Source organism: Cupressus sempervirens, chromosome 3 (assembly GCF_028749045.1).
Source record: "Cupressus sempervirens isolate cs-2001-9-10 chromosome 3, ASM2874904v1, whole genome shotgun sequence".
NCBI classification, from domain to species: domain Eukaryota; kingdom Viridiplantae; phylum Streptophyta; class Pinopsida; order Cupressales; family Cupressaceae; genus Cupressus; species Cupressus sempervirens.
In genome coordinates this window covers 507351520-507377475 of record NC_143120.1, presented here as the reverse complement: position 1 = coordinate 507377475, position 25956 = coordinate 507351520, and the positions used below count along the sequence as shown (strand labels likewise).

The following is a 25956-nucleotide window of genomic DNA, read 5'->3' as shown; positions in this document are numbered from 1 at the left end:
ACCCAAAATTCTTTGCCCAACCTATATTACAAAGCACACAACAAGTTCTCTCTAAATTTGCTCTATTCAACCTCTCAGTTGCACCATTTGCTTGAGAGGTGAAAGGAACCACTTTAAGTCCCACTTGCTTGAGAGGCGAAAGGAACCATTTTAAGTCCACAAAAATTATCAAACTCTGAAGAACAAAATTCTCTCCCTGTGCTTAGTCTGATTCTCAACAATGGCTTTAAGAAAATTAATTTGCTAAATACCTCTAATTTTCTATTTAGCATATAAATTTATAGTACAACATCAAGAAAAGTAACAAATAGGTTGCCCCTCCAATAGAGGTTATCTTTGTAGGAATGAAGCCATCTGAGTGTACAAGATCCAAAGGTATTGCCCTTTTGTCATGAGTGGTCTTGAAGTTGTTGATCCGCCTTTGCTTGCCATAGAGGAAACACTCACAAAACTTCAAATCAATGAATTTCTGACCTGGAAGCTGATCCATTCTAAGCATAAACTTCAAGTCCCCTTTTTTCTCATATTACCATGCCTTTTATGCCAAAGCTTCCTCCCACTGTCTACAACTGTCATTGCAACTCCCACATCAACGTGACACTTTAGCATATATAGACTACTTTTCTTCATTTCCCTTTGCAATCAAGACTCCCTTGGCCACCTTCCAAGCATTTGAAGGGAAATTGATGTTCACCCATGAGCATAAAGTTGGACCATGGATATCAAATTTCTTTTCCATGTAGGAATATGTCTTAACATCCTTGTTAACAGCAATTTGTTGTAATTTTTCAGTTGCAACATAACACCACTTTTGCCAACTATTCCGCATGCTTTGTTATCACCAAAATTACCCTTCAAAACTAACCTTTGTGATGGTTTGGGAAAGCCTCTTGACGTGGAGTAGCATACAAAGAGGCATTGGAATCTAACACCCATGAATTTGGTGTGGTGTCACTTGCAGAAAAAACTAGAACTCCTCTATCTGTCTTATGCAGAATTGGCTTCATTGTCCTTTACTTTTTTGATGCCTTTTAGTATGACCAGCAATTCTGTTTAGTGTGACATGCTTTGCCACAAAACTAACAATCACCATTCTTACCTTGACTTTGATCTTCTTGCAGTTAACGAATATCTTTTTTTGATTATTTCTACCTCTATCTTGAGGCCTTCTCCTATTGACAACAGTCGGCATCATCAAATGAGGGTTCTTGAATTTTCCTCCTCATATCTTCACTAAGAAGAGGGCCTGCAACCTCGCTTGCTCTTGGCAGCCATGGAAGTGCTGACTGTCATTACTACTTCCCAGTGGCTCAGTAAATAGCATGATAACAGGATAGTATTAATTTTATCATACAAATTAATACCCACCAAAATCAATTGGGTGAACAAAGATATTCAAGTGGTTTTGACACAATCAATCCTTCTTTCATTTATAAATTATAAAATTTATACATTATAAAAAGATAATTTGATGTTGGAGCCATCTCATACATGGCCGAATGTTTGCCCCATAACTCCTGCAATGTCTTCTCAACTGAGACATTAAAAAGAATATGGCTTGACAAGGAAAGAAAATTTGTGGCCCTCACTTTCTTGTCTAGTTTCGCCCCAGTCTTCATCTGTAATTGACTTTGGTTTCTTAGCTTTTCCTTCTAGTGCAAATGAACAATCCAAAAGATCCTACTTAAGTAGCAGTAATTCCATCTGCAGTTTCTATAGCCCGAATTCCTACCCAGCGAATTCCTCTATCTTTCATTTATCCACTTCCTCCATTATTCCAAAAATTCTTCACTGATCTCCAACCAACTTCACCATTGAGCTCTAATACCCATTGTTGATGATTTGAAAGCACATTAAAGAATAACAGATAGATTATGAAAACTAAAAACAAAACAATCATAAACACAACACCAAGAATTGTAGTGGTTCGCCATAAAAAATGATTACATCCACTTTGAAGCAGAGGAGGAATTTATTACAATCTCTGTTTTTAGTTAGAGATAGAACAGCAGCACTGTATTTTCCAGCTAATTACATACATCATAGGATATGCAGCCATGAATATTAAAAGTCTTTGAAACAGAAAATGAAAGGCTTGGAAGAGCAAGTGAAAACCCGTTGCACTTCAACAAACCAACAGCTGTAGCATTCAGTCATCACTTGGACATATAATATAGATTGGTAAGGTTCATTAAAGATCCTCAGTCTAGAAATAATTGATGTTTCCAGACATGTTGGTAAGGTTCATTAAAGATCCTCAGTCTAGAAACAATTGATGTTTCCAGACATGCTGCTATGGAATTAGGACTTCCCACAATTTAAATATATTTGTAACGCACTGATAGATTTTCTACAATTGACGTATGCAAATTGGATAGGTGTAACATATCCATTGTCTATCACACAAATGAGCATCTAATTGAATGCATCTTCAATATCGCCCTCTACATGCTCCCCTTCCTCAAGATTGCAGAACTCCAGGAAGTGTGTGGGTCTATGATCCTCATGGTAAAAGTCTCGAGGAGTTTGCAGCTTAACTCTGTAGTTCATACTGACCGTATGCTTGACACCCATGAAGTTGTAATTCCACGGGCCATTATCTGGAACCTGCACATACATGAGATATTGCATCCATGGATTAGGATTTTTGAAATCTGCAGAAACACAACTCATCAAACAAAGAATATTTTATAATACATTTCGCATGTTTAGCTCAGTAATTCCGACATAAATGGGAAATTGATATTTTAGCTAAAATGCAACATTTGTCTTATAATGAAGACCAGTACTATTGCTTTCCAGTAGAAGATAGCAAGATACAAATCTATCACCAAAACATGCAATACCTTGAGAAATCTGGAACATTGTAGAGCTAAGAGGTACATGAACAAGAACAAAGATTGTCTTTCATTCTAGTGTATTTCACTGTATCATTCAAAAATATGAAATAACAAAAAAATTAAAACTAGTTAAAAATTGTCAGCTTTGAAAATTCTAAAAAAATCTTTAAAATTTTGTGACTTGTCCCACATCAAATGACAGTTAACAATTTAATTTTGTGAGGCCTCACACAATCTGCCCTAGTATGGATGACATAATTGCATTGTGGTGCTTTTAATTTGATGTTTTGAGGTAGTTTCAAGACTAAAGGGTTATGCCATTTTACTATCAGCATTTTGATGATTTGCACTTATTAGAACCTATTTGATATATTTAATGGTTTCATTTCACATTCTAAATTATTTCAATGGCTTTAATGGAAACTGAATTGCATAAATACTTGAATGTAAAATTGTAATGTTCAAATGAAAATTAGCACCTAACGATAGATTTAGATTTGCAAACGAACCCAACTCATATGCCTTGTAACTTAATAGTCATGAATTTAATATTTCATCACTATGATAGAGAATAGATTATGAGGTTGTTCGGAGTGTTAATCTGATCATGTTACATAAGAATCTGTTATTGTGTATGAAATGATTGAGCACATATGGATATAGTTTTATGACCTGATACTATTAGATTTTTGATGTGATGCGAAATGTTAATTTGATTATGATGATTTATGATTTGTAGATAAACGTTAATTCAAGATGAAGGATTATGATATGCAAATAAATGTAATTTGATAATGAGGACTACAAGACATATGGTTACATTCAGAAATTGGTTTTATAGTATGATGACATAATTAAGGAAACATTCTAACAATCTGAGGAATTAACCCTAGAAACTCACACACAAACCCTCGTAATGTGATAAAGGGATATTGCTAGGAATGTCATTATTTTTAACCTGTTTGAAAGGATACTAGTTAACAAGTCAGCACAATAATGATTTTCACTTGTGACATATATACTAAGATCCATTTTACATGTTTTAATGATTTAATAGACTTGACTTCGGTGTTTCATTGCTATGATAGATAAGGATTGTGATGGTATTTAGAATGGTAATTTTGTTATGATTAGAAAAATTATTGTTATACATATCTTGATATTTCAATGTTTTGAATATTTTATGGAAACGTTTAGATGGAAGTTAACTAAATATGTTAATGTAATTAAGTGATATTGGATTATTCTGCACTTATCATTTCTATATTATTTCATTGGGCTACTGACATTAAGTTGAGTATACAGGAAAGTTGAACCATTGAGATTATTTAGGGAAACAAGGTACAAACCTATGTAAACACGGTAAAGCCAAAGTGAATCTTTGGAAGATTCAAAACCTCGTTGTATTGTGTTTATTTCGTAATGTGATTGAGCATGGGTGTTATAAGTTTAAAGATCATGATTAATTAGCGACATGTCATCGTGATGTGTAAAGTATTTAATGTGTGTGTGTGTGTCATTTGACACTTGTGTTGTCTATGTGTAAATGACATGTCATATAGGATTTTTGGGCATGAAGTCACTTAACCTAAACTTAATTCCATTATGAAATTAAATTAACCCACCTTGGAGAGTGTTAGGATGAGTCACCTTCTTGATGGGATTCAAATTAAATTTGAAAGGAACCTTAGAGAGTCTAAAAGTGGTTCTCAAGTGTTATTTTGTTAAAAATAAGTCACCCACATGGTAGTAGTATAGGTTGGGGGTCTAAAAATAACCATAAGTTGGCCTAGGGGACTTAGGAGACCCTCTAAACTAGTCATTTTCAAGCCAATTCGAAAATCAGAGTATCACATGACTTCTTTCCTCATTCCACCACTTAAGTTCCTATTGGTAGGAAGGTACAAGGGTGTAAGAGGGGTAGGTGGGGATGGAAGTGGGGGCCTTTTTAGAGAGCTTGTGCCAAACTTAGGGGTTGGGCACCCACTCTCTAATTGTAGAGACAGATCTAGGGTTTTGGAAGAGGAAGCTTGGGAGCCAAGGAATGAAAGATCCTCATCACCATTTCATAACCATAGCTTGGAAGGAGGTTAGTGCTTCATGCCATGTTATCTTTCATCTCATGGAAGTTAGAAATGGAAATTGTAAGAGTGTTTCTTGTAGGATTTATGTGTTTGCATATGGTGCATGTTGTTAAGTGTTGTGTATGTGAGTGAGCATGTTGAATCTACTTGCATTTGGTTTTTTTTTCTTGGATGGTGGTTGTGGTTTGAATGTTGTGTTGGGTGTGAAGGCTTCACTCACCCTTGGGAGGGAAGAGAAGCCTTGGGTGAAGGGCATAAGTTGGGCTCATCATTGTAGTTGAGAGAATTACCTCATGAAGAGGATTTGTTTATATCATGGAGTATGGGCTCCGTTAAGGCCATGAATCTTGTTATTTTGGGAGGTACAAGGAGGTTTATGTGAATGGGGAAGAGATGTTTTGTTTTGAAGGCCTTGATGAGGCAAAATGCAATGGCAATATGTTGTGTATATTTTGTATCATTTTGGGAGGTACAAGGAGGTTTATGTGAATGAGGAGGAGATGTTTTATGTTGAAGGCCTTGATGAGGCAAAATGCAATGGCACTATGTTGTGTATATTTTGTTATGATATCTCCTCTTTGAAGAGCCCACCTTCACCCAATGTTTATGATTCCATCTGCGAATCATTGTGCAAGCCTTGGTTGGGAATCGTAAATGTGTTATTAAATTGTGGTTTTTATGTTGGTTCTTGTTAATGTGATGATGTTTGAATGTATCCCGGTTGAGCCTTGTTTCCCCTAGCGCGGGGTGGCCTCCTTGAGGCCTAGGTTGGGAGATGAGCCTCCATGGTTCTACAATTTGTCCCTTATTTGCAGGTTTTTCTTGAAGCCTTGGACATTTGGAGTTTGTGAAGTTCTACCTTGCATAGAAGAAAAGCACATTATTGTATTTGTATTGCAATGGAGGACTAATCCATTTTGTTTTGTCAAGTGAATTTATTTGTATTAAGAAAGGATGTTGTTGGTTTCATACATATGCCAATAGAGAGATTACGAACCATCTTTCTTGTGAAGGTCCTTCTATTGTGTATCTTGATAAGATGATCCCATCACCCTATTTCTTGCTTGATATTGTGTTAAACATGAGGTAAAAGTTTCATTGTTTTGAAAATGTTGTTTTGTTACTTGGATAAAATGTATTGATGATAATAGATTTGAACCATGATATACATTGGAGGGTTTAATAGGATGGTATCATTTTGTTATTCATATTTCTTCAAGTCTCGTATGTAGATGTGGAAGTAATTGTATTCAATCTTGGATCATATTGGTGTGGATTTTGTTCTAATTTGATAATGAACATGTAGTCATAATGGAGATAACATCAATACAACTGGAATTATTTGAAGTTCATGGAAATACATGTAGATGTTGCATTGGTTCTCATATAATTATATCTTGTAAAATTAAAATGTTAGTAATAAAGAAGTTGATATATATATATATATATCAACTATAGAATTCACTATATAAAATGAGCATTGAAATTTATAGTGAGATGACCAAATCATAACAATTCAGTTATAGGTATCCATAGGGAAGGAGTGAAGTTATTTAGACAATATAAGTTTATCTGCCAAACAAGGCCTGTAGGTGCTTGTTATCTTGCTGGAAAATGTAAGGGATCTCAAGAAAAATATCTCTTCCAATAATGCAGACAATAAAATAATATAATCAGAATATAATATTGTATTTTTCTCTACCAATATCTTTTAAGAATAAATATATAAGACTAAGTCACTGTCATATTTATATTGCTCTTAAAGAAGCTAGCAAAACAAAAATTAGTACAGGACAGTCTATCCATTAACCTAGAGCCTAAACAAAAAAATGCACATATATCGAAAAAAAAAAGATATATGAAAATCAAGTCAATCCCACTAGAAAGTAGGAGACCATAATATATGTAAAGCAAAAAATATATATATTTAATATGCATGGGAGGGAAGGGGCCCCACATTCCCATCTACTCCCCCACATGCTTTTCCAAGCCCATGAGCGCTTAAGGCGCTGCCCAACCTGACATAAGTTAGGTTTACTTCAAAAGCCGCCCACCCTAATAAAGGCCTTGGTCAGCTGAAAATATAAGGAGCCATATTTGGATAGGTGGACACGCATTCATAAGTAAAAAGGGTTTGATATGTTTTAAATAAGTCATGTCAAGGAGGTAATTCGCATGAATATAGGGAAATGGAAGTCAAAGGGGACGTGGCACATGGTTTGAATGGGTTATTATTAAATTGGTAATAATGTGTGTTGGCCTTAGTAAGGGGAAAAGAGAGTACAGTGCAAGTGTAGGGTAGTTGAAATGATCTATAGTGTATAGTTAGTAATAGTTAGTGGTTAGAGGTAGTAATTTTAAGGCATTTGGCTATATATTATAAAGTGTGGAATTATGGTGGTTAGATTTAAATTTAGAAATAGTGTTAAAATAAGTAAGTAAGTTTAATATTTAGTAATAGTGTTAAGTAAGAAGGCATGGTAAATAATACAAGTTATGGAATGATATGGTTAGACAATTTAAAATAGTATTGGTGTAATTAAAGTTGAATTAATTAGAAAATTATGTGTTTGGTGTAGTGGAATCATTGAATAACAAATTAAATGTTATACTTATAATTGTTATAAATGTTTGGGTTTAAGGATTTAAGTATCACATTATATCATTGACACACGCAAAATATGTGAATCATGATGAAGATCCAATACTAAACATGTATCCCGAAAACATTCATCTAAGAGTCGTAATCTTGAAGTGTATGTTGAACATTATAGATACATACAGTGTTATATATATAATTTGAATATCTTATGTTACGTGTATCTTTTTGCATCAATGGAATATAATATTTGTTGGTTGGGTTGCTGCTCAATTAGAATGTATGTACTAGGTTAAAGGGTATAATCATGGGAAGTACATTGTCCTAAAAAAAAAATTTAATTGTGTTTTCGCCTTGTAAAAATTTCGCCTTGTAAAAATTAGGGCATGACAATTTTTTTTTTAAATGTAATCCTAAAGTTTTAAAAACCATGGTTTTTGATAATAGTAAAAGACCAAGTGTTTGGAAAGGACCTGAGCCCTTTTACAATGAATTAGCTATTATTAAATAGGAACATGTTCCATGAGTTATGTAATAATCAAACCACCAAAAACTAATAGCAACAGAAAACAAGAAATGAAACGGCAACAACACATCACAGAACCAGAGAAATGCCGAGGGAGTACCTCCAATGATATCAACAAGCTTCTGGAAGCCTGAGGTAGCCTACCCTTCTCATCAAAAAGTTGACTTGGTCGACAAAGAAGCCTAAAGGATGTGATTGTAGATAACAATGGTTTCAGCATTCCAAGCGATGGATCTCATTCTCCTTGCAGGGCCCTCCCACTTGATATGCCTTTTCCTTTTTTGCAGTTCATTTTGATGTGCATAGAGACTAGTAGCTGAATTTTACACAGGCTTTTTGGTGGTGCACACAACTTGGGAGATATTTTTATTCAATACATAATGAATTCTCAGAACACCAGAGAATTTGTTAGTTTCCTGCCAATTCTTATCATTGAAATGGTCTCTGGCATCCTCCTTGTCTGTCTTAAAAGCACCTCAATCTTATAGACTCTATTTCTAGAGTCCTAATGTTCCCATTAAAACTACTTCAAAATATTGATATACAGATTTAAACTATCATCCCGTGTGTCAATGGGGCTTTTCACTTTGAAATACTTAGAATAGTTTGGGTTTTGCACCTTATCCTACTTGCACAGGAGATCAAAGGAGATGTGGAGGTGGTGCCTAGACTTAGACATCTGCAATTGGATTTGAAGAATGAACAAATTAAAATCATAATTTTAATTTATCAAGAATCAAAAGGGGGTACCAAGGTGTGTGTCCCATGAAGCAATAAGATATATAAAGGACATCATTTCAATGAGAAGAGGCGTCAACCAGAAGGAAAAATAAGTGACTTGCAAGTAAACAATCACAGCCAAGGAGAATGCAAACCCTCAAAGGAAAAACTAAGAAATTAAAGGACAAAAACCCTCAATTTCTCCCTCAAGTTAGTGGATGGAAACCCATAACTTGTCTAGAATCAAGGAAAAACATTTATTAAGGAAAAATAGCTTGCGAATTGGAAGAAGAAACATAGCAGAAGGTCAAGATAAGATTATTTTTAAAAATATGTCAAAGTGAGTCTGAATATGATAATAATGAAGTATTTTGTTTTTCATTTACTTATTTTTCTAAATATAAACAATATTATTATTTTGTACATGTAAATGATGTTAGAGGTGATAGGAAGGAAATGTTTTAAAAAGGAACGTTATATTAGGATTCTCAGATTTGGAAGTGCATGAATTTTCACCCATAAAAAGAATATAAATGGAGTTGGAAACATCTGCATCGGGAATAGAGGAATTGAGAAGAGGATTGAGTGAGTAATACTCTTCTAAAATTCTCTTGCCCTCACCCATTAGTTAGGAAGTTGATTTTACTATGGGTACAAGACTTAGTATCGATGGCAACCAAAATAGAAAATTCCGCCTGTTAAGGAGTCTTTGATGGGACCAAAATAGTGACCTTAGAAGCACGGAATTAAGTGTAGGGAAGCTTACCCACTACCAAAACTTCAAGGTGTGTAAATGCGTAAGAGAAGTCAACCCTGCACCTAGGGATAAGGGTGGAGGAAGCAGTTGAGGGGAAGAGACGACATAGGAAGTAGGAGTAAGTTGTCTCTCTACTGAGTTGACAACCCTAGGAAAGAGTTGGGGAAGCAAAAATTGCACAAAATATTCAAGAGAATAAGATAAAAGAAAATAAGAATTGGAACGCGGCGAGTATATCCTTCTATACCTACCTGTAAGAGTGAAATATCTTGTGAAGCTGTGAGCTACTTCCATCTAGGGCTTGGGGGCATCTTTTTTCCTGAAGACATTCTAAAATTTAAATACATTTTCGTCTTTCTTCGAAAAAACCTCCATATGCTGGTGATCCCTAAACTTGATCACTTTCTACAATTTGAGTTCCTCCATTGGTAAATCAGTAGCCATGGTGCTAAGCTCTTTTGAAATATTGAATAAAATTCCTCTATCATAAACCATTCTATTCCCCGCAGATCTTGCAAACTCGTATCGAAGCACATGGTCAGACTTGTTGATTGCTTTGGTCTTTCCTTAGAATCCTTCATTGGGAATACAATAAAATCCTTCAAATCTATGAAGTAGAATGCCAGATTGTTGATATAGATGCAAAGGCACACCAGTCTTACAAGATGAATAATGATTTCCTCTTCTTCTTTCACTCAATGCAATAACTGGAAAAGGAGAAACCCCTAGTCTTCAAATTGAATTGTGAGCATGTTTTCCTAACAAGTAACCCACCAAAAGAAATTAATCTTAGGGATGAGATTATAGTTCCATATGCATTTCCAGTTGTAGTCAAGTGTCTGAAGGTCAATGAGCAGATTAAGCCAAATTTGACGAAGTAGAAGACAAATATTCACATTGTTTCATGGGCATCCTTTCAAATTTAAAAAATCCCAAAGTTGATTGGACCATGTAAAAAGAGACAATTAATCCCCAATGTAAGCAGGATAAGGTGTAAGGAGATCTTTAAGATGATGAGGAAGCCAAAGACCAACTTGATGATGAGGTTTGGCAAGAAGTTAACATTTTTTCTGTCATATTCCAAAAATGAGAAGCTAGAGCAGAATATCCTCACCATTCCAAGAATCCAAGACAAGTTGAAAAAAAACTTGCTCAAGTTGTGGCTACTAGTCTCAAAGCAATCTAGAGAAAACTACAAAAAAGAAATAAGTGTAACAAGCTAAGACCATGGCATAGACTGTTGAAACATTGTTATTGAAAAGGATTCCATGAAAGCTTCTTTGCTGCACAAAATGAACTTTCTAAGGAATGGCAGGCTACTTGAAGCCTACAGAAGCTTGCTGACATCAACTATGAGGTGCTCTCTTGGTTTTCCTCTAGTTCTATTTTGTGTTTGTCAGAGATTTGAGACAGAATTACAAAAGAAGATATTTTTCAAATAATGTGTCTAATCCCTTCTTCATCCCATTGAATACATATTACATATACATATGATTTCCATATCCTATAGTATATAAACTATAATGTCCCCTTTCTAGCATTCATAGCATGATATTGTCGTTAGCCTATTTCCCCACAGTCCCGTAGGCTAACTAGGACATTAAAGGGGCTTAGAGGCCATTTGGCCTAGACAGTTTCAGTTGCAGGTCTTTTTGAGGGGTTCTGAGGCAACTTTGGGCATACTTACTATTTATAGTAAGTCATCTTGGACTTGGACATGGCCGGACATTCAGTCACAGTGGTATGTCGATGGAAATTGTTTAAAATCGACAAGAAGATTTATTTATCATTGATAAGATTTGTTATGCATTGATAAAGCCATTTTATAAACTTAAATTTAAATATTTAACTTTATTAATGCATAGACTATAGTTTGTGGGAAATATTTAAATTGAAAGAGTTCCCTTTATTTTTATAACACATTGGAGACATAAGGTACATAAAGGGAGTTATGTTTTATCCCACATTGAGAAAACGAAGGATTGAGCTCTTGTGAGAACACTATAAAAGAAATGGAAGAGCTTTTTTTTTGTATGCTTGGATGAAGATTAATGTTATGTTGCTGGATATTTGATTATCAGGCTTGGAGGACGGAATCCCTCTTTGCTAGCATTCTCTTCGCTGTTGGAAGACACAGTCAGGAGGATCAAGGGTGTTTTCACTTCAGGAAACACATTGGGTTTCATTTGGGGCGTTTGCATAAAGAAATTTACAAGGGTTTGAGGTGCAGAGCTGAAGTTAGTTTTTGCTACAATCGGCATGAACAGTATTTTGCTACAGTACGGCGTGAACAGTGTTGGTATCAAGTTTACTTGTTTTTCCGGTTGATTAGAAGTTTGGAGGGCTGGCCGACTACATCTACAAAATACTACGGCCACTAATTCGAGGTTTCTTCTGTCAAATTTTGATATTTTGCATAATAATTGTTGAATACAAGTCTGAATAGTTGTTGCAGCCTTTAAGGCAACTGTAAGTGCACATCTACATTTAAAAATCACCCTTTATTAGCAGATTGAAAGAGTTTCCAGATTTTTCATATACTATTGAATGTGTACCAAGTGTTTGTGAAAATGTTATGATGTGTATTATGCATTTTAATGTCACTTCATAGTTGTTCGTAAATCTACTCATTGGAAAGCAATTTATTGAGGAAATCAGCTTTATGAGTTTGCATACAAAGTGTTTGACAATATTCCTTAAGTTAAATTTCTGCAAGTCAAAGTTCAAATTAGGGGAGGATATTACAGTGGTATCAGAGCTATAAGTCCTGCCATCCTGTGGAGGTCTTATAGGAAATTTGGAACTGGCGGATAGAGGGGAAAGTGTTTGATGAAATGTCAAAACACTAAAATCAGAGCATTTATGTTTGAGCATGCGACAGGGGCCTTATAATTTCCGCAATACCAGAGCAAGACAAAGTAGGAGTTCAGACCTGCAAAGAAAACAGTCTAGTTCATCCGTACAGGGGGGTATAGAATCCAGTCATACAGACACAATGGAGGTATTCTTTGATCAAGACAGCAATATGGGTGACCGAGATGACAGGAATACAAGATTAGGTGGAGGCGGGAATGCCGGTCCAGAGCCTGGAGAGGAAAGATTCTTACAGTTATTAGAGACCTTGGTACAGGGTCAGCGAGTAGCAGAACAAAGGGCACAGGAACAGAATCAGAGATTGGATCTTATGATGCAGATGATGGCTCGTCAAATGGGGTTGAATGCTAACATGGGTGGAGGAAATAATCAGAATGGTAACAATCAGAATGGAAATGATCAGGATGGGACACATAATGGAGATGAACAAGTTGGGAACAATTTTGGTCATGCACCCCAGCGAGCTAGGACAGTGAGTTCAAGGCCCATGATTCCTACATTTCCTCCTAGAGCTCCAGAGCAGCTCGTACCAGAGCCCCAGATTACTGATATACAGGACCAGTTGAGGAGAGATTGGGAAGCCGGAGGGCCAGATTTTACTGCTGCAATTACCTTTAGGGAGTATATGGATGTGCGGATGAAACATATGCCACGTGGACATGACAGGAACCAGAGCTATGAGCTACGGAAGAAAGTAGGGAGACTTGAGTTACCATATTATGATGGCTCAGGAAAGTCTACAGCAAGAGCTTGGGTTCAAAAGCTTGACACATACTTTCAATTGAACCTATGCCCGAGGAAGAAGCTATTAAGTACGCAGCAATTCATCTGGATGGGTTAGCACACGAGTGGTGGCATCATGGTATGGTCACTATGGGACATGCACACATTATCTCATATGTGGAGTTTACAGAGAGGCTGATTGAACGTTTTGATAGGAAGGATCTAGAACTCCATTTCAAGGAGTTAGCTCAGCTTAAACAGTGGGGCTCATTGGAAACATACATTTCAGAGTTTCAGAAACTTGCAGTGTTAGTAACAGATGTATCTGAACGGAGGATACTAGTTCTATTTATGGATGGGTTAGCTGATCCGTTGAGAGGGTGGATTAAAGCTCTCAACCCTCCCACTTTGCAGGAAGCCATTAAGAAAGCTCGTGACATGGATTCCTCTTCATCTTCAAAAAATAAATTCCAGGCAAAGAGTTTCCCTTCAAGGAAAGATAAGGACAAGAAACCTTTTCATAAAGAGGTTCAACCAGCTAAGGAGGAAAGTAAGAGGTTGGACAATGAGACACTTAATGATCTCAGGAAGAAGAAGCTTTGTTTTCATTGCAGGGAGCCTTGGGATTTGTCACATAAGTGTCCATTGAAAGCAAAAGCTAAGCAGATGGAGTACTTTTCAGCCGAAGAGTCAGTAGATGGAGATTCAGAGCAGTCATCTGAATCAGATGGAGATGATGATAGTTCTTCACAGGAGGAAGCACGCGGTGATAGCACGATAGCTCAGTTGTCAAGTATACAGGAGGCCGTCACTTTCAGAGTTAGGGGAACCTTGGATGGACAGAGAGTTGTGGCACTCATTGATACAGGGGCGACACATAACTTCATTGATGAGAAGTTTGTGACACGCAGAGGGCTACATACAGAGGAGCATAGGGGATTTAAGGTGATGGTTGCCGATGGCTTCAAAATTGAATGTACCAAGAAAATCTCCAACTTGCAGCTTCGTTTGGGAGATTATGACATGACAGGAGATTTCTTTGTGGTCAACATTGGTGATCAGGATATGGTGCTTGGGATGAACTGGATGAAGTCTCTGGTAGAGTTCACATTTAACCTTGAGAAAATGGAAATGAGGTTTGAGGCAAATGGTAGGAAGATAGTGCTCAGAGGTTTGTCAGATGGGAGACTTCGAGTGGTGTCACTCAAGCGGATGCAGAGTTTCTTTAGACATGATCAGGTGCAGTGGGCAGCAGAGTTTAGAGTAATGCCTGAGATGACAGAGCAGCATAAACTAGAGTATCCACCTGATGTACAAAAAATAATAACCAAACATACTAAGGTGTTTGGTGAGATACCTCCAGGGAGACCCCCGGATAGGGGAATCGAGCATGTTATTGAATTAGAGGAAGGGGCTAAGCCAGTTATCATCACACCTTACCGCCATCCGAAGAGATATAAGGATGAAATAGAAAAGGCAATTAAGGAGTTGATTGACATGGGGCACATACGGCCAAGCAAAAGTCCTTTCGCTTCTTCAGTAGTATTGGTGAAGAAGAAGGATGGTACAATGAGGATGTGCATTGATTATAGGGAGCTAAACAAGAAGACAATCAAGAACCAATACCCTATCCCGCGCATCGATGAGCTTATTGATGAATTGCATGGTGCATGCTACTTCTCCAAGATTGATTTGAGATCCGGCTACCATCAGATACGGGTTAGAGAGGTGGATGTGGAGAAGACAGCTTTTAGATGCCACTATGGACATTTTGAGCTCTTAGTCATGCCCTTTGGGTTGACAAATGCCCCTGCCACTTTCCAGTCCTGTATGAATAGAGTGTTCAGAGATCAGTTGAGGAAGTTTGTGTTGATATTTTTTGATGATATACTGATATACAGCCGTACTTGGGAGGAACATTTGAAGCATATTGATACAGTGCTCAGTATTCTAAAGAGGGAGTCATTATATGCCAAGATGAGTAAATGTGAGTTTGGGATGACAGAGTTACTCTATCTAGGGCATATTATTAGTGCAGGAAGTGTTCGGGTTGACCCAGACAAGATCAGGGCCATTCTGGATTGGCCACCACCGAGGAACACTTCACAACTCAAGGGATTTCTCGGGCTTTGGCAGTTCTACCGAAGATTTGTGAAGGGATTTTCACAGATAGCAACACCACTTACAGATTTGACACGGAAAGATAGTTTCAAGTGGTCAGAGAGGGCTCAGGATTGTTTTGACAGGTTTAAGGAGTTGATGAGTATATGTCCTGTTTTAGCCATTCCAGATTTCACCAGGCCCTTTGAGCTGCAGTGTGATGCCTCGGGAGAGGGCATAGGAGCTGTTTTCATGCAAGACAAACATCCCATCGCATATGAGAGTAGAAAATTACGAGGTGTGGAGAGAACCTACAGCATCTACGACAAAGAGATGCTAGCAATCATGCACGCGCTAGCTAAGTTCAGGCAGTACTTAGTGGGAAGCCGATTCACAGTAAAAACAGATCATAATAGCTTGAAACATTTCCTTGGACAGAAGGACCTTAATGACAGGCAACAGAAATGGGTGAGTAAATTACAGGCCTATGATTTTGACATAGCCTATGTCAAAGGGAAGAAAAATATTGTTGCAGATGCTTTATCTAGAAGGCCTCATTTGCTTGCTGTTGGGATAGTCATGGATGATTGGAGAGAGATGATCTTGGCAGAATATGCTAAGGATAGTTGGGCATCTAGCATTATTGAGGGAGCTATTCAAGATAGTCGATACACTGTCGTAAATGATCTGATCATCTACAAGGAAAGGATTTATTTAGTACCCGAGTCTACTATGAAGCAGAAGATTTTGAGGGCGTTTCATGATTCACCAATGGCAGGACATCCCGGATTCTTTAAGACATATCGGCAGGTGAGAGAGCGCTTCACTTGGAAAGGACTCAAATCAGAGGTGCTTCAGTTTGTTAGGGAATGCCCTGTGTGTCAGCAGAACAAACAGGAACATTCTTTTCCGAGTGGTTTACTACAGCCCCTACCCATACCAGAGAAGAAGTGGGATAGCATTTCCATGGATTTTATCACAGGCCTCCCCAAGGCACAGGGTCGGGATTGTATCTTTGTTGTGGTAGACAAATTGACGAAATTTGCACATTTCTTTGCAATTTCGTCTACATATTCAGCAGCACAAACAGCAGAACTATTTTTTCGAGAGGTATTCAGACTACATGGGATACCACGGAGCATAGTCAGTGACAGAGACAGCAGATTTATGAACCACTTTTGGCAGGAGTTGTTTAGGTTATGTGGAACAGAGCTCACTCTGAGTACCAGCTACCACCCCCAAACTGATGGGCAGACAGAGATAGTGAACAAATGGGTTGAGGGGTACCTTCGAAACTACATTGCAGGAGAGCAGAAGGCTTGGGTGAAGTGGCTACATCTAGGGGAGTACTGCTATAATACCTCTTTCCATATGTCTATTCAAATGTCCCCTTTTATGGCACTGTACGGGTATGATGCTCCTAATTTTTTGGATTTGTTATTTGGGGACAGCAGGGTGCCTAAGGCCAAGGATACTTTGCAGGAGTGTCAGGACATTATGCGATCCTTGAAGGAAAATTTGCAAAAGGCACAAAATCAGCAGAAGCAATATGCTGATCAGCACAGGGTTGAGAGGTCTTTTGAGGTGGGAGATATGGTGTACCTCATGTTACAGCCGTATAGACAGTCCTCTCTCAAGAAGAGTGGAGCAGAGAAATTGAAACCACGCTACTATGGACCGTTCAAAGTAATCAGGAGAGTGGGCGAAGTAGCTTATGAGTTGGAGTTGCCTGCAGACAGTAAAGTGCATAATGTGTTCCATGTGTCACGCCTTAAGAAGGCATTGGGTCACAATGTGGTGCCTTTAGTAATATTGCCACCTCTTGATGATGAGGGGAAGCTTATCTTGGTTCCCGAGGCCATACTTGACTCCAGGGAGAGGGTGCTTCGCAGGAGGACTATCAGGGAGTATCTAGTGAAGTGGAGGAACCTACCTGTTGAGGATGCTACTTGGGAAAATGAGCAGATATTGCTGCATCCAGAGCTGAAATTGCTTGAGGACAAGCAATTTTGGGAAGGGCGGACTGTAATGTCCCCTTTCTAGCATTCATAGCATGATGTTGTCGTTAGCCTATTTCCCCACAATCTCGTAGGCTAACTAGGACATTAAAGGGGCTTAGAGGCCATTTGGCCTAGACAGTTTCAGTTGCAGGTCTTTCTGAGGGGTTCTGAGGCAACTTTGGGCATACTTACTATTTATAGTAAGTCATCTTGGACATGGCCGGACATTCAGTCACAGTGGTATGTCGATGGTAATTGTTTAAAATCGACAAGAAAATTTATTTATCATTGATAAGATTTGTTATGCATTGATAAAGCCATTTTATAAACTTAAATTTAAATATTTAACTTTATTAATGCATAGACTATAGTTTGTGGGAAATATTTAAATTGAAAGAGTTCCCTTTATTTTTATAACACATTGGAGACATAAGGTACATAAAGGGAGTTATGTTTTATCCCACATTGAGAAAATGAAGGATTGAGCTCTTGTGAGAACACTCTAAAAGAAATGGAAGAGCTTTTTTTTTGTATGCTTGGATGAAGATTAATGTTATGTTGTTGGATATTTGATTATCGGGCTTGGAGGACGGAATCCCTCTTTGCTAGCATTCTCTTCGCTGTTGGAAGACACAGTCAGGAGGATCAAGGGTGTTTTCACTTCAGGAAATACATTGGGTTTCATTTGGGGCGTTTGCATAAAGAAATTTACAAGGGTTTGAGGTGCAGATCTGAAGTTAGTTTTTGCTACAGTCGGCATGAACAGTATTTTGCTACAGTACGGCGTGAACAGTGTTGGTATCAAGTTTACTTGTTTTTCCGGCTGATTAGAAGTTTGGAGGGCTGGCCGACTACATCTACAAAATACTACGGCCACTAATTCGAGGTTTCTTCTGTCAAATTTTGATATTTTGCATAATAATTGTTGAATACAAGTCTGAATAGTTGTTGCAGCCTTTAAGGCAACTGTAAGTGCACATCTACATTTAAAAATCACCCTTTATTAGCAGATTGAAAGAGTTTTCAGATTTTTCATATACTATTGAATGTGTACCAAGTGTTTGTGAAAATGTCATGATGTGTATTATGCATTTTAATGTCACTTCATAGTTGTTCGTAAATCTACTCATTGGAAAGCAATTTATTGAGGAAATCAGCTTTATGAGTTTGCATACAAAGTGTTTGACAATATTCCTTAAGTTAAATTTCTGCAAGTCAAAGTTCAAATCAGGGGAGGAAATTACATAAACCCTCCTAAACAAATTTCGTACAAATAATGAACTGGACACAGAATTGTTGTCTACACATACTTTAGGGATGCATATTGCCATCTGGATCTTAATGCACATGATCACCTACATGTGAGAACTTATACCCATTTTCACTTTGAATGAGCTCATCTATGACCGAGCATACTTCCAAAAGGTACAACAGCAGGGGGATCTCTGCAGTCACCTGCTCTCCTATACAGCTGTTTACAATATTTGATGCCCATATTCTCCTCCTTTCAAACTTTAACACTTCCAACTGCAGTAATCCCAACTCTTGTGGCTCATGTTCTTGATCCAAATGAAAGACACAACTTGTTAACTTTTCATGGTTTTCCCACAAGTTTATCACAAACATAGACGCGAACAGGAACACACACATCTGTTCACCTCATGTGGTTTTTTGGATGACCACTAACCATTTTGAGATCCATGAACAGTATTCCTTAACTGCATTTGTTCAATTCAACATTTAACACTAAATGGTTACATTAAAAAATAGAACACGTGAAAAAGAATAACTACTGTTGTTGATTGTGTCAGTCAATCAACAACTACAAAGAAAACTCACAAACACACGATAGAAATAAAAGGCCACCACAGCTGATAAGCGGCCCCAACATTGATGATTGATGAAAGGATGCTAAGCATCCAACCTCCAATTGATTTGCTACTAACAAATTTTTATTTTGAAGCTCAACTTTAAAATTCCCAATGAAGATGGGTGTCATTTACAAGAGATAATGCATCTAATTACAATTTAAGCAATTTTATTTTATTATATTTCTCATTAAAATGGACCGTATTATAAACAAAATGATGCAACATGTAACATATTTTCATTATGACTAATATAAACCCAAGCCTCAATTTTCAATTCATACCTAATGCGTGTTGGATTTTAAATGAATTGAGTAGTGACTTCATTTTACCCTTCGGAAGACAACTCAACATTGCAATAAAGTCCTCTCTGTGCAGTCGAAATACAACAAGCAATTATAGACACTAAAAGAAGGTCTTCCAAGCAGCCTCATCTCTCACTCTGAAGCTCTGAAGAATCACAACAGTGAGGGAAAAGCTCATTAATAAAGGATTTTTGGGAAGAAACTTCTACACAGCCAAATGGAGGCAAAAATATTGCAATCTTGCTTAGCTACCAGTGCATTTTCTACAAGCAGCAACCTTGCTGTGTAGTTTTAAGTGCCAGAATAGATGAGGTAAATCAATAGAAGGCACTCTTAAAATATTTGATTAGGGCTGAATATCCCAAAAGAATGTCACTAGTTAAAACTTTACAAATCATTTATTATAACTGAAGCCAACTTTCCTCACACTAGAAGGGCAAACAAATGGCTCTTACAATTGACTGTCATAATTGCCCTCTTTCCCAATTCATTCAATTTTTATTAGACCTTCTACTATTGATATAAATATATAACCAAATATTTTACCTTTCCAGGACAAATGCACAGGAAAAATGGAAAATAAAGGGTTCACAATTGTAGGTATTGCTTTGATGCAATGAACAAATATGCCAAGATCTAGAACCTCGATGAATAGCACAAGAGAGAAAATAATATGATAAGAATAAGTTGTATTTTCACCAATATGATTAATTGAATCAAGAATAATGAATGAGCTAACTAAACTTAGTTGACCTAAAATATACAACTGTCTCCTTATATAGGCAACGCAATAAAACACTATAATATAGAGATGATAAGCTATCACCCACACAAGGTGGAATCAGATGTCGACCAAAGGTGGATCATCCTCTATTGTGCACTGAAGTATGTCCAATATGTGAAGGATGATAACTGACAAATGCATTGAAGGTGGATCTCACACATAAAGTGGAACGTCATCATAACTTTCACCACCTAAAGTTGAGTTTCTCCTACAACATGTGCAACTAAAAGTGCAAACTCCTCAGTGTCTTGTATGCAAACTAAAAGAACCAACTCGGTCGGCCTAAGAACCACAACAAGCCACGCTTTTGGAGAAATAAAACATCATAACTATTCTTGAGGAGAAAACCACTAACTAAAAACTAGACTGACACACTACACAAGCATTTTGAGCATGTCCTCTGAACCGCAATAGCAAAGAGCTGCAAAGTATTCTCCAAACCCATCCTAATAAACAATTAGATAGTCAGGAAACTTCAATTACCAACCACATAATCTCCAATACTGAGAACTCGAAACCATAAGAGTACAATATTCTCAAAACACAAACATTATATCCAACACTACAAGCTCTTATCGGCATGATTTTTTCCCACTACAACATGAAGAATCAAATACTTGATGCTTTGAGGAGAACATCAAACAATTAATCCCCTCTTGAGATAAGGTCATCTCATGCTAAGTTTGCATAGTAAGATCATGAAATGACTTCAAGGTTCCTTCTAATGTGGATACTTGCTCAGCAAAATAATGTGGTTTGTTGGTAATCACTTGGGGACTTACATTATTCATTCAATGAATGTCAACTTCTCGCACTTCTAAAGATTTAGCTTCATAGTGTGCAATGAAAATACAGTTTGATTCTCCAACTTCCCCTTTAACTTAACTTTTACTTCTACTTCTAACTATGAATGGAAGGAATCATTAATGTCTTGGACTCTACTAGCTGTAATCTTGTCTGTGACTCCACCCACCTAGTGCAAGCTTGTAAAGAACACTTGAATGGTTTTCAAATCAATATTTCCTCTCCAATCCCATCAAATTGATGCAAACTGAAGATTTAACATCAATTCAAGTTAAGTGCATTCAATCATCGGCTTACCACACAAAGCACTCCTACCATTAGCAAGGGACTAGTGGCCCAAATTTTTTTAGGTCAAGCAAATAAATATGCACAACAACTTCTATTCAACTAAACTAGTTCAACATGAAAGGAAACATACTCCAAGTGGAAGATTATCAATTACTTTGACAAGCATTACAGCAATTACAATGAAAAACCAAGGACGAATTATCAATTACTTTGACAAGCATTATAGCAACAACTTCATCAAGTCTCTCCCTTAGCTAATCTACTTCAGTCTCCTACAAAAATAGTTCTTACTCTAATCTCCTAAGATCATGAATTACAAATGAGAAGGCATTGGCTTTTTACAGTAGTCATTAGAACGAAGGGCCAAGATCAATCCAAGATCAAGGACTAGGGTTTAATCCTACAAACTTCAATTAAAGTTGCCAAACTTATAACCAATTACATGAGGGCACCACATCATGGATCAATGAGAAAATTACAATGATTTTTACAACCAATGATAAAATTGGACACTTGGCATAAATTGATTGCTTGTGCTTGAATCCGAAATTTTCTGATTGGAGGAAACTAGTTGCCATCTCATCATCCTTGTCTTGTAGATCTATTTAATCCTTTGATGAAGAGAATACCTCTTAATGCTCAACGTTTCTAACTTTGATTAACTTTTTTGAAACTATCAACTACTCTTGAGGATGACTGTGATAACGTTTATGACTTCATCTTTCAAGTTTTCTCCATCCTTTAAAATCTTTCCTAATGGTCTCACTTGAAATTGATTGCATCTTTGTGAACCCAAGAACTTGACCTTTCTTGATTCTCTTTGAAGATGTCCTCATGTAGTTAGATCTTCTTTGCTTCCCTGAATCTCCTCTGAAATATCCCAAATGGATATTTTCTCTGCTGCTACTATTTGTCTAATTATATAAATTATATTTTCCTGCAGATTTTTCTTTGATCTTATAGAGCTAGACAAAAGTCACAGAAGAAGGTTGTTTCTTTTTGTACTTTTCAGAATATATGTATTACAATGAATAAATAACAGTAACTGATAAAATAGAAGTGATAGAAATCATATGCAACAATGCATACTATTCTGGAAATGATTCTAAAACTGTACCAGCAGAGTGATTTATTTCAGAATAGTACCAATACAGATGTACTTCAAACAAGGTTGACACCAGCTGAAGATGGGAACCAGTTACAACCAAACAAGTTCAAATGATAAAGCCCAAGCTGCTGCAATAAAACAACTCCATTTTGCTGCAAATAAACACTCCAGAATTCCTCCTACGAGCTGCTATAAGTAAAAGTCAGGCTGAACCAAAGTGGTTGCCTTCCCAATAAATCCACTACCTGCAAAGTGTGACTACAATACTAGAAATTGATCATTTGCTGTGATCACACTGTATGCATAAAAACCTTCAAATCTGATCTTGTTGAGGGCTACGTCCCAACAAATCTGCTCTCAACACTAGAGTTTGCGTCCTAAGTGAGGAATGCTCTTCTAGAGCAATGACATCCAAAATAGGTTGACAAAATGATAAAATACTCATCTTTAGGTTGCCTTCTCCTTATATCCCCTCTCCAAGGCAATTCGAACCCTAAAAGAACCCTAAAGTGGATTTCATTTGAACTTTATAATATAACATTATTTTCCCAATAAAAGCATCCAAATAGAAGGAAATCATTACTTTATTTATGACAAATAGCTACAAGCATCAAATAAGTCCTAGGAAGTGATAATCAAATACTAGAGACTGAGCTCTTTCCAACAAGCTATCACACATAGGAAAATCGATCCAAATGGAGCCAACAAACTCCTTATTACTCCAAAATGGCTAAAAATTAACCTTATTTAAATTATTAAAATGCTAACTTAGGAGAATATTTAAATATATTAAAATATTTCCCAAGCAGCCAAGAAACAACCCAAACACCTCTAAAAAATGAAACTGAGTTTGTCATCTACCTGTGACTGATGCCAAACAACCTGCGCCAACTAGCAATCACACCCTCAAACCTAGGGAAACTCCTAAAAAATAGGGAACACACCCAAATCTCCTAAAATTGAGACCAAGGGGTGATCTCATAGAACCTCAACTCTAGAAACATCACCACCTCCTAAAAGGTAGGAATCTCTTCCTACAATCAAGGAACTACCTCCTAAAATCAAGGAACTGCTCTCAACTGATCTACTACTGCCTGTAATACCAAATCTGGACACGAAAAACCCTGACTGAGTCCCTACTCACCACTGCCAGCCTGCGAGACTCCACAATAGGCTAACTCTCATGTCATTGCTAGACAAAGCTAAATAGGGGGCATGACAAATCCTCCCCTCTCGGAGATGCTTACCCACAAGCAACTACAAAGTTGGATGCTGTAAAATAATCCCAGCCTCCCAAGTGGCGTCCTCTATAGGGAGACCTCTCCAGCGAATCAAATACTCTCGAATCACATTGCTTCTCAGCTAGCATTCCCTCTCTTCCAAGATCTGGAGGTGGTATAATATGTTATCCCAATGCCTTTTTCAAACACGACACGTGGAACACATTATGAATCCTACTACCAGATGGTAACTCAATCTCATATGCAACCTCTCCAACACACTTGATAATCCTGTATGGTCCATAAAAACAAGGTTTGAGCTTCTCAACTCCACCCCTTTTAAGGGTGCTCTATCGATAAGGCTGCAGTCATAGGTACACCATATCCCCTACCTCAAATATCCTCTCAATCCTGTATCGATCAACGTAGACCTTCTACTGATTCTATGCCTGTTGAAGATTCTCTCTAAGAAATCTCATGATGTCCTAGTTCTCCTGTACCCAATCCTGTGCCAAAGGAACCTTGTTGTCACTAATCACTAGATCAACAAAAGATAGAGCATCATAATTGTAGAGGGCTCTAAATGGAGTCATAGCAATCAACATATGATACATAGCATTATAACAATACTTGCCCAAGTGCAACCAACGCACCCATGTCCTCTATTGTGCTACTCTGATATAAACATCAAGATCTGCAAAGTGTAGCATCTCACCATGAATCCACTAGAGGAATGTATTATACATGTTGATTCCTGGATTCCAAACCAATTTCCAAAAAAATGCAACATATTCATATTGCACCTCTCTGAATAGATGTACAAACCCATATTGCCAATGCCTCTCAGTGAGGTCCCTACCAACAATCCTTGAACCTGATGCAATCCAGGGAAATTGATAAAATAACATGCTCAACCACAGCATGCAACCCTCCATATCTCTCAAACATACAACCAGTTGTTCCATTCTGACAAAAATGCCCAAACACTCCAAACCATGAAGCAATATATGGAAGTCTGTGTAAAGTGATGTATCTTGCAAATCAATACCTGGGTCGCATAACAAAACACATGTCGACTGTGTGATGTAGAAGAACTTCATATTATCACCATCACTATCAAATAACCCTTTGTGTATGCAAGACACCATAACTATGGGTGAGTAATAGCTTGCATGCTCAAACACTATCAACAATGGCCACCCTATCTCACTGTCATAACTCTAACCAGCAACACAAATGATATCAATCATACTATCAAACCAATTCCAATCAACAACAAACACTCCCCACTCCATCGCTAACCTATAGGGGCACCTCCCAACACTCCCATACTGTTGAAAACCTGATGTAGACAATGAAAAACTTGGATGAGTCATAAGATCCCCACTAGGATAGTCACTAATCCTCAATGGATTGAAGAGTACAAAGTCACCAATCAGCAAGGTTATTTCTGCCCTGTCAAGGAAACCATGAGGCCACCTCTTAACAGAAGTATGTGTCATCCATGCCCATAAGGGACAATTCTAAAGTGGCCGGCCCACCAAGTGTATACTCAACTTCACAATCATACTCCAAGATTGAGCTCCTCATATCATTTGTGTCAACAAGATCAAGAGCCTCCTCATCATCCAATTCAAAGAATGGGTTATCTAAAATCAAATCAGCACTCATCTCGGAAAAGGGGTTATCAGCAATGATTGAATGTATGTCATCAACTTCTTCAAGACTATAGGCAACAAACTCACGAGAATGGGAAGTAAAATTGTTGCTACCCAAACTCAAAATTTTGGAATCCTCCTCTATACCTTCTTTGGAATCATCTTGTCTATCCTCAATATTAATGGAACTACTGGTGTCACTAGATAATGTATCATCAAGTGGTTCCTCTTCCTCATTCACCTCATGAATATGTTGTCTATCTAAACGGGCAGTTGCAAGAGGCAGGTTTTTTTATTGAGCTGAAGTAGAATGTAGTAGACTCAACTCCACACAATGTTCCTCTCACTGATTTTCAAATTTTGTAGGTAAAGCATGGATTAAACTCAATTCCCTACTCAGTTCTTCAATATGATTCTCCACCATGAGGAGAGCTACTTGAGAATTTCCCAAAGTTTCTCTAACCTTTAAAAGTTTTGAAATAAGCTGATCAATCTCCTCTTCTTCCCCCTCAAAGCAATAGAGTAAATAACACCAAGGTCAAGAAGATGATCTCTATCTGAAAGGAAATTTAAGTAATTATTCTTCATTGCCTCCATGGCTGTCTTAAGCACATGTAAATTAGAGATTGATGAAGCCTCTTCTTTGCATTTATGTCTTCCCTCAAGTTGGACCTTTCAAATGTAGCTCTCTACTAACT

The 25956-nt window shown here is 37.4% G+C and overlaps 1 protein-coding gene across 2 annotated transcripts in view; it reads right to left on the bottom strand.

Annotated features, from left to right (window-relative positions):
* Positions 1-1899: 1899 nt before the first annotated feature.
* LOC149567408 (pre-mRNA-processing-splicing factor 8A-like) overlaps positions 1900-25956 on the bottom strand; it is a 45079-nt gene continuing 21022 nt past the window's right edge. For both annotated transcript variants that reach the window (XM_089820586.1, XM_089820585.1), the window contains exon 27: positions 1900-2607. In XM_089820586.1, the coding sequence (XP_089676712.1) occupies positions 2416-2607 (192 nt within the window). In that variant the 3' untranslated portion in view covers positions 1900-2415. The remainder of the gene's footprint in view (positions 2608-25956) is intronic.